The sequence below is a fragment of the Bombyx mori genome, chromosome 5 (assembly GCF_030269925.1).
Source record: "Bombyx mori chromosome 5, ASM3026992v2".
NCBI lineage: Eukaryota > Metazoa > Arthropoda > Insecta > Lepidoptera > Bombycidae > Bombyx > Bombyx mori.
This window is the reverse complement of record NC_085111.1, coordinates 13,258,120-13,267,582: the sequence shown is the minus strand read 5'-3', so window position 1 is coordinate 13,267,582 and position 9,463 is coordinate 13,258,120. Positions and strand designations below refer to the sequence as shown.

The 9,463-nt window shown below is 35.4% G+C and overlaps 1 protein-coding gene across 12 annotated transcripts; it reads left to right on the top strand.

Annotated features, from left to right (window-relative positions):
* The first annotated feature begins 1,306 nt into the window (after nucleotides 1-1,306).
* On the top strand, nucleotides 1,307-8,801 carry LOC101743466 (UPF0489 protein C5orf22 homolog). Of its 12 annotated transcripts, XM_021350668.3 has the most exons (6): nucleotides 1,342-1,553; nucleotides 3,781-3,909; nucleotides 4,211-4,384; nucleotides 7,336-8,201; nucleotides 8,287-8,532; nucleotides 8,614-8,801. In XM_021350668.3, the coding sequence occupies exons 4-6, from the start codon at nucleotides 7,404-7,406 to the stop codon at nucleotides 8,710-8,712; spliced, it is 1,143 nt and encodes a 380-aa protein (XP_021206343.1). In that variant the 5' UTR covers nucleotides 1,342-1,553; nucleotides 3,781-3,909; nucleotides 4,211-4,384; nucleotides 7,336-7,403; the 3' UTR covers nucleotides 8,713-8,801. The 12 variants fall into 12 exon arrangements, with proteins under 12 accessions (XP_012549337.1, XP_062524739.1, XP_021206346.1 ...); XM_062668749.1 differs by lacking the exon at nucleotides 3,781-3,909 and having other exon boundaries at nucleotides 1,339-1,553; nucleotides 4,211-4,379; XM_062668754.1 differs by lacking the exons at nucleotides 3,781-3,909; nucleotides 4,211-4,384 and adding an exon at nucleotides 5,281-5,464 and having other exon boundaries at nucleotides 1,341-1,553; nucleotides 8,618-8,801.
* The last annotated feature ends 662 nt before the right edge of the window (nucleotides 8,802-9,463 follow it).

Here is a 9,463-nt window from a genome sequence, read left to right as displayed (position 1 = left end):
GTATTATCGTATGCTTTTTTACGTATTCGAATATCTAGGTTGAGCCATCGATTATTTTTATTCCATTTTCTAGTGATGTCCAAAAATAATTCTTAAGAGAACAAAAGACCTACTCTCTTAAAAGAAAATTCTAAAATAAGGGCTAAAAGTTTTATAATTTGAACTATATAAGATTGCAAATAAGGTTGTTGCAAAATTGGACACGCAACACGTTGCTTCTTAGATCCCTAAAATTATTGAGGTCTGCAAATTCAGGTTTCGTTTTTACTATGAAGCAAAGACCATAATAATATACATATTATGTAAACACTAGTTGGAATTTTAATACTATCTTCTACTTTTTCTTCTAGTGATTATACTGATCTTTACTATTTAATTTTTATTTTATTTTCTGACCAAGTCAAATTGTAAATATTGCTCAATATTTGCAATATTTGTCGTTGCTTTTTGATTGTCCACAGTACTGCAGACTTATGAGGTTATTATACTTGGCTGAATTCAGAAGCAAACTTAGAAGCTTCTGATTACACTGTTCTAAATTCAGTTACTGAATCAATTGTCCAACTATTCCATTATAAAAAAAATGAAAAATAAATAATAGTTTTAAAAAACTAACAAAATACGCTTTTATAGAAAATCCAGCTAAAAAATAGAAAATAAATTTTAATAAATTTGAATTAAAAATAGTGTAAGAAAAAATGATTTTATTGTATGATTTTTTAATATTGCATTGTCTTCGGTCCTTAAAGTCCTTATAAGTGAGTCGTCTATTATCAAAGGTGGCAATCTGTGCATTTGGACAAAATTTTTTTATTGATATTTCAATACAGATTTATTTGAATATAATCGTCTCCTTCAAAGAATACGGTTCAAAACCTGCATTAAATAAAGGTTAATAGTTAACCTGTTATTTATCTAAGATGTCGTTCCGAAGAGTTTTGTGACTGCCAATGGAACACAAAGTCAATAATTCGTTTTTCTGATTTACCAATCATTGTCCAAAAGTCAGATTGCCGCCTTTGATAATAGTCGACTCAAGTATACCAAATTTCGAGTTAATCCGACATTTTGAAAGGGGTCAAAATCATATTCAAAGATTTCGTTACATACATACGTCTGAAGCTAATAAAAGCGTCTTAAAAATTATATTACACGAGTGATCTATTTAACTTTACCCTAAGTGGACTACAGTTATATTATTTTCATGCCAATTAATTAGTATTTCAAATGAAAAAATTATATACAGAAGATTAGGCTTCATGGTATGATGCCTTTGCTTTTCCGATTGGAAAAATAGAACTAGTACTGTCAACAGTGTCAACTACTGTCGTCTGTCAATACAATTCAATACATAGATTATACACTTAATATATTTGAGACAATACCTACCTACATTTTTATTAATAGATTTATACATAAACGAAATTTACTAATTTAATAAATATTATGTGTACATATTTTCTATGTTAAACTATTAAATTGAAGAATCTAAGTACCTTTAGGTAAAATCGTAACAAGAATAAACTAACCTAACCCATCTGTCACACAACACAGTAAGTCATAGTAATATCTTCACGTAAATATCCCTCTTCTCGTGGCCGCCGCGCCTGTAACTATATACCCGATACTGCGGACCGAACGGTAAACAGTCGTCGTCGCCCTAAACACGTCATTTAGAATCCTCCTGATGCCCACTCGGTGCTTTTAGGTACCTCAAGCTCCGGTCACTGTTCTCGCTGGTCGCTCGTCAAAACAGGGCTCGACGACCAAATTAATCCTCAGACAGCCCACTGAGTTTATCGCCGGATCTTCTCAGTGGGTCGCGTTTCCGATCTCGTGACAGATTCTGCTAGGCATTGCTCTTGCTAGGGCTAGTGTTAACAAATTCAGCAGATTAGAAACCCGTGAGCTCACCTACTAGTTCGGTGAAATTAGTATCTCCCTCGAGGTCACCAGAATAGGTAGGAAAAAAGATTATATTTATGAAAATGCATTGATGCATATGAAATTTGAAACCTCATGCACAGAATTATTACTACTTAGATACTTTTAATTGAATTTATTATTAATTTAATTGCATTTGAATTAGTACTACATAATATATACTGATGGAAGAATAAAAAAAAACAAAACCATATGATATGAGTCAGTCAAATTAAGATAGAGTAAATGTAGGTTGAAAATGTGCTTCTTACTTCCATAGTCTGATCTCAAAATATACCTATTTTCATTATCAAATTGAAATCACACTTTTCTAATGAAATAAATACTTAACAAATGTTTACAATTGACTTCCACAGTGAAGGAATAACATTGTGTAATAAAAATAAAACTAGCAAAATTATAATTTATGTAATTACTGGTGGTAGGACTTGTGAGTAAGCATGGGTAGGTACCACCCTGCTTATTTCTTAATGCGTTCCGGTTTGAAAGGTGGAGCAGCCATTGTACTGTACTGTACCTTACAACTCATATCTCAAGGTGGGTGGCGGCATTTACTTTGTAGATGTCCATGGGCTCTGGTAACCTTAACATCAGGTAACACACCTAAGCAATATATATAAATTTAAAAAAGAATACTATCGGACTAAAAGTAATCAAGTACAGTAATTTACCAAGGTTTGTAAATAGCAACAGTTCAATTGAATCACAAGTAATGAATTTGTGAAGAGTTGGGCAAGTTCATTAACCGTTAGGAATTCATTCATAAAATCACATACAATAAAGTAAAGTAACTTCTTGAATAAAGTACAAGTTATTTTGTGTGAGTAAGAATAAAATTTTAATAATGCAAATTACAAAACAAACTATATAACAATTATAATTTGAAATCATGTAAATAGATAATTTTTTTTAAAATAAATGACCATGCATATTTTGTATATTGTGTTTAAAGTTGTATAAAATTTGGCAAATTACATAGATAACTATAACAGGCTTCACACCTCTAGCAAATGAGGTCAGTGCTGAAGTGGTCTGAAACCTGAAGTGGTTGGATTATTTCTTGTAGGGACCGAAAAAGCACTATTGATTGTTTTCAGCAATACACAAGTCATTTAAAATGTTGAATTGCAGAAAAAGGCTAGTCTTATCTACAGTCGGAAGAAGTGGTTTTCTTAACATAGCGTGTTAAAAGCTAATATTCAAAACTGAATGTGCAGTACTCAATATTGTTAAATAATTAAACTACAGCACCCATTTTAATTTTATTAAAAAAATTTCCTTATAAATGAAACTATAAAATTCTTTTTTTAGTTTTGTTACTATTTTATAGTTTTAAGAGATGGAATAATCAAATCTAAAGCTAAAGCAAATATTTGCAAGAAGAAAAACTAAGATATACTGTCTAGTGGAAGTGTACCTGATTCTTTGTCCTTAATTTATATGCTGAACATGTTGAACATGCATTATTTAAAAACCTCTGACTTATTTTGGTTCTAAAAGAGTTTAAGGAGTTTTCAAACTCAAGTATCTTGCAGTAGGTGTGAAAAGTCTATTAACTTTGACTCCCTCTAGCCACTTCAACATATCAACAAATAGTATCTTACTGTCGTACCCAAACCATAACTATCAAATCTACCCAATCCATAACTTTGTCCAACTACTAACGTGGATACGTCTTGGTATTGGTACCAAACCAATATGCTTTGCAATACTCCTTACAACTAATATCCATCAATGTCTTGCTCATTTCTATAAAAAGTCTCAGACTTTGCAGTTTGAAGGGTAGGATAGCCATCATTCTAATACAATCGCTAACGTCATATATGTGTTGAGCAGAGTCGGACAGAAGGCATGTGAACGGCGAATTTTGCGGAAACAAGATCAAAAATTTTGGTGTTACAAAATATATGACAAGACTTTTACACCGCAAAAACATTTCCTTTACTTTTGAAATGCAACTAAATGGTTAGTGAATTTAAGCTTAAGGCGCATGTAAAATACTAAAATATCCATGCGTAATTCTCTAGAATTGATAAATAAAAAAGAGGATTATTTTTAGTCTAAACAAACGCAATCCCCTGTTTCCGTCTTGGATAATTTACCTAGACCAAGTATTTTCCTCTATACCATTTATAATATTAGGAGTACAAATAAGTTTACGCCGCCGCGCCGTTTTTTGTCGAAAAAATAATATTATGAAAGAACGGTAATTTAAATTTAATCGAAGTATTGTCCATCACTAGCAACTACTTTTCCCATCTCTCAGGCAGAGTTCGGATTCCACGTCTGAAGAACTCCTCGTCTTTTGAGGCTATCCACGAATCAACCCAATTTCTGGTATCTTCATATGATGTAAACCGCTGCTCCGACAGAGTATGAACCATTGACCGGAACAGATGATAGTCAGACGGCGCAACGTCTGGTGAATACGGCGGGTGAGGTAGTACTTCCCAATTAAGTGTTTTTAAGTTTCACCGGTACCGCTAGATGCGGACGAGCATTATCATGGAGCAGAATAATTTTGTCATGTCTGGAGTAGTATTGAGGGCGTTTTTCCTTCAGAGCTCGATTCAATCTCATCGATTGCGTTCGGTAGAGATTTCCAGTGATTGTTTCGCCTGGATTAAGCAACTCGTAATACACCACACCCAGCTGATCCCACCAAATACACAGCATGAGTTTTTTTCCATGAATATTCGGTTTTGCTGTGGATGTTGACGCGTGGCCAGGTAGTCCCCATGATTTTCTTCTTATTGGATTATCATAATGTATCCACTTTAAACGATTTTAACGATGTGAGACTGCTTGCTGAGTGACTTCTAGAGAAAATGCAAGTTCATTTTGTGTTTGAGACGAATTTTCCTCTAATAATTCCGTCAATTCTGCATCCTCATAAATTTTTGGCCTTCCACTGCGATCTTTGTCTTCTATGTCAAAATCACCGTTTTTAAACTTTTGAAACCACTCACGACATGTTCTCTCACTCAAGGCAGCCTCATTATATGCTTCTACGAGCAATCGATGCGCCTCGGGTGCAGATTTTTTTAAATTAAAAAAGTAAATTAAAAGTTCCCACAAAATGACGCTTATATGGCTCAAATTTTGTCATTTTTGGATTTAAAAAAAAAATGATGCTAATACGGGGTTAATAATATGATAGGGTTAAGTTGTTCTTAAATGATTAACTTAATTATTTCCTCATTTCTCACATTAATCAATCTCAATCTCAATCTAACATTATGAAAATTGCCTAATTCCGCAGTTTTTTGATATACCCAACAAACACATTACCGAAGTAAAACAAAGTACAATATTCGTATACAATGCTCGATATAGGATGACTTTCCCGCCGGATCTCCTCAGTGGGCTGTGATTCCAAACCGGAGCTAGATTCTGAGAAGCACCGCTCTTGCTAGGGCTAGTGTTAGCAAATTCTCTCAGGTTGAGCCCGTGAGTTCACCGTGAACTACTCGTCAGTGCGAAGGAGGAATAAATAGCCTCTTAGACTACCAACGAATAGGTAAGGAAAAAAAAGGAAAATTAAATTCTACTCATTTAATAATAAGGCACGGTTATTTTACTATGGACGATTAATGGGAAATCAGTAGAAGTATGGAGGAGACCGAGGCTGTACGTCCTATCCCCTGATTATAATAGCTTTGGGTCAGTCGGGTCATCGATTGACTAGTCTTAGTTTCTTGCTCAAATTCAGCTCTCCAATAATTTCTGGCAGTAAAATCGAATTTTCTCTTCTTAACACGTTTTTATTAACTTGCCCTGTATCTATCTCATTTAGATATCCATGTAACGGAACCTTTCAACCAAATTTTCGCTTACTATAAGGTTAATCTGCATACATATCACGGATTTCTGACTATACAATCGTTTTGTCACTTTGGCCTATTGATAATTCTCGATTAGAATAACCTGTATAAGAACAAACTTCGATTTGCTAATAAAGCGTTTTATTTTATTTTTATAAATCCGTACTATCCGAATTAAATTATTTTTTTGTTATTTATTGTTTCTTATAAACATACTTAAGTGACAAAGTAACTGGGACCGGGAATATAGCATTACACCATTACCTACACGAATATACCCGTTACCGTGCTAATGGGTCAGCGACGCAATCAGTTAGCATACGTGTTAACAAAATGAACACTTGTCAATAATAGCTATAATCCTGTTATTAGTCTAAAGTAAAGCTTAATGTAAAGCTCTGTCAGAGCGTGATTTAACCCGTTTAATTGTAATGTTACGTTTATAAACAAACGGGGCTCACATATTTAAACATAAATGTGAACACAAGATTTCTTGGAAAATATCGTTAGCGCGAGTCAGATTTTTACAAAATTCTTCAATTATCCACCGATAATATACGTTTATCGTATTCATACTATGTAATATTTACAATATATGGTCATGAAAATATATTTATAAAACGATAACGTGTAATTTTCTTGCATACCTACACATAATTTTAATTACAAGGTGCAAATATTTCTCCAATTCCTTATTTTCAATGAATAACTAGCTTTGTCAGTGTCAAATATATATATATATACATGGTGACCCGAATCACCAGCTTGTCAATAGAGTCTGCATCTGGGCGGATCCTGTGCGGCTTCTATACCTTGACCCAGGTGGGCGCTGTGGCGCAATAGGTCACGAGGGAGAGGTGTGCGCTCGCGGGGGTCTGTTTGGACGGGCGTAGTAGCGTAATGACGTCAGAGACTCGCAGTATCGACCCTGCCTGCCGTCACAACACCCCTCCTTCCCCGGCCTCCATAGGGGCGCATCGCGCAACTACGCATCGCGCCGCCCGGAAGTTTGCCCACGCTAATGGAAAACATTCATGGATCGTTTTGATGAAACCCGCGGGGTAAAACACCACACCCTAATAGATTCGAATGGAATTACCGCATACTGCGCCACAAAAGGGCTTGACGCAATGTCTGACGAATGTATTAGTACACCACTACAGACATAAATTGAATAAAACTTCCCATTTTCACGGTAAACAAACAATCTTGACCTGAATTACAAAGCCCTTGGATAATCTACACAACCATGAAAAATAAGACAAGCCATTTATCTATAATTAGGTACATTAAAATAACAGCTCGCGATGTGCGGTACGCGACTGCACCCATAATGTAGTTACTTTTTTGGTACACATTTTTTAGATGGGCTATGGCCATAGTTGATTGAAAAACAATTGTTATTAATTCTTCACTGTTTTCTCTAAAACTAGGTTTTTAAAATTAGCTGTTATCGCTTTTCCGAATATTTTTTCCTCGCCCTGTTATGTTACGCTGGCATATCCCGCTAGGTTACCAGCTTAGATAGGAAAAAAAGTAAAGGTATAATTTGTATAAATGATTACAGGTACCTACACTGGGTAAAAATTCAAGAATGCTCTTGTCAGTAGGGTAATTGAGATTAAAATCACCAATATGTCGGAAATTTTAACAAAAAAAAATGTACCATCTAAAAGATTTGACAAGATACCAATTTATGTTGTTGAAGAACACAATGATGCCTTGCAATTCATTTATTCGGCAATAGGAGGGAAAAAACTGCCTGTCGAGGGTACCACTCTTCTACATTTGGATGCACATCCAGACATGTTAATTGATCGCAAATTGAAAGGAGAAGAAGCACGCTCTGGGAGAAAGCTTCTGCCTCTGCTGCAGATAGAAAACTGGATTGTGCCCGCTGTATCAGCAGGCCACATAAATCGCGTATTGTGGTTAAGGCCTCCGTGGGCAAAACAAATAACTGACGGTTCTCGAGTCATTAATGTGGGCGATCAACCCGACACTGGACTATTACGCGTTGATTGCAAAGAACCTTATTTTCTCTCTGACGCGTTATACTCATCACGACTTATCAATGCAAAAGAATTCGAATTAACGGTCGAGGAACTAACGCCTAAAACCAAAAACGCCGAAGGCATAGTTAACTTTGCAAAAAGATTAAATATATCAGAACCGTACGTTTTAGATATAGACTTGGATTATTTTAGCACTGGAAATCCATTTCTAAGTTTATACGAAAATATTGGTTTGTACGATCGCTTACAACCGATATTTGACTTCGTACTCCCCGATAACGACGACGCGGCAACAGTAGAGAAAGTTGTCGAGCTACGAGAACGACAAATACAGGAACTCGAAAACTTGTTCCAGTATCTCGAGGAAAACAATAGTTTAGATGGCTACAAATACGAAAAAACACAATTGTATTATATGGTATATATGAATTACACTTACCGATTTTTTTTATTAAAAGATACTAAACAAAGAGGCTTTATTGTTTTTGCGTGTGTGTTTTAAGGTATCCGAATTAGCTGCGAAAGTTCTAGTCGAAGCAGAAAAACTTAACCAAACCCCGGATTGGTGGGCTGTCTATGCCGGAGGATGCACCAGAGATCAAGGCGGATTACCTTACCATATTAGCTCCGATTTAGAGATTGAAGAAATGGTCGTTGAAGCACTAACGCCACTCTTGCAAAATCTTCCGCCGCCTATTTTGGTAACCGTAGCAAGGTCGACGGAAGACGGATACTGTCCACCTCATCAGGTACAACAAAAACATCGTTGATAAACGTGAATATTGTATACTTTAAAAAAATATATTTATAATTAAAACGGATCTTTCCAGGTAGAATTCATACAGTCTCGAGTTTTGGAAACGTTGAAAAAACTGTATAATGCAGATGAGCCAGCGCTACATTATTTAACTGTTAACACCTTAAGTTAACCCACAGGTCGTTTATTCGTTTTGATATTCGGCTACCTCTATATATACTTACTGATTAGTATGAAAATAAATCAACTTTTATTAAAAAACATTTCTTTTAATTCATAATGATCACATTGGGCATGTCAAGTCAACATAATAGTCAATAACAGTATTATGCCAATAATTGATACAGTATTAAGTAGTATTGATACAGTATTGAGTATTAAGTACTAAGTTTTTTACGGTGTTACGTATGTTTTAATTGCTAGAACTTACATTCATTACGGTATCCTATGTATATTATGTTTGTTATTGATACTTTACACTATTTTTTAGATAAATATGATTTTTTTATTGCTGAGGTGAGTGGATCAGCTCACAGCCCACCTGGTGTTAAGTGCTTACTGGAGCCCATAGACATCTACAACGTAAATGCGCCACCCACCCTGAGATATAAGTTCTCTAAGGTCTCAAGTATAATTACAACGGCTGCCCCACCCTTCAAACCGAAACGCATTGCTGCTTCACGGCAGAAATAGGCAAGGTGGTGGTACCTACCCGCGCGTACTCCAAAGAAGTCCTACCACCAGTAATTACGCAAATTATAATTTTGCAGGTTTGATTTTTATTACACGATGTTATTCCTTCACCGCGGAAGTCAATCGTGATCATTTGTCGAATGCGTATTTTATTAGAAAAATTGGTACCCGGCTGGGATTCGAACACCGGTGCATCGCTCAACACGATTGCACCGGATGCGCCGGACGCA

Bases quoted from the DNA above. Each gene is read 5' to 3' on its own strand.
- LOC101743466 (XM_012693883.3), top strand. From the start codon at position 7,404: ATGTCGGAAATTTTAACAAAAAAAAATGTACCATCTAAAAGATTTGAC. The intron at 8,202-8,286 runs GTATATATGAAT...GTGTGTTTTAAG, and splicing joins AAACACAATTGTATTATATG to GTATCCGAATTAGCTGCGAA. The intron at 8,533-8,613 runs GTACAACAAAAA...GGATCTTTCCAG, and splicing joins GATACTGTCCACCTCATCAG to GTAGAATTCATACAGTCTCG.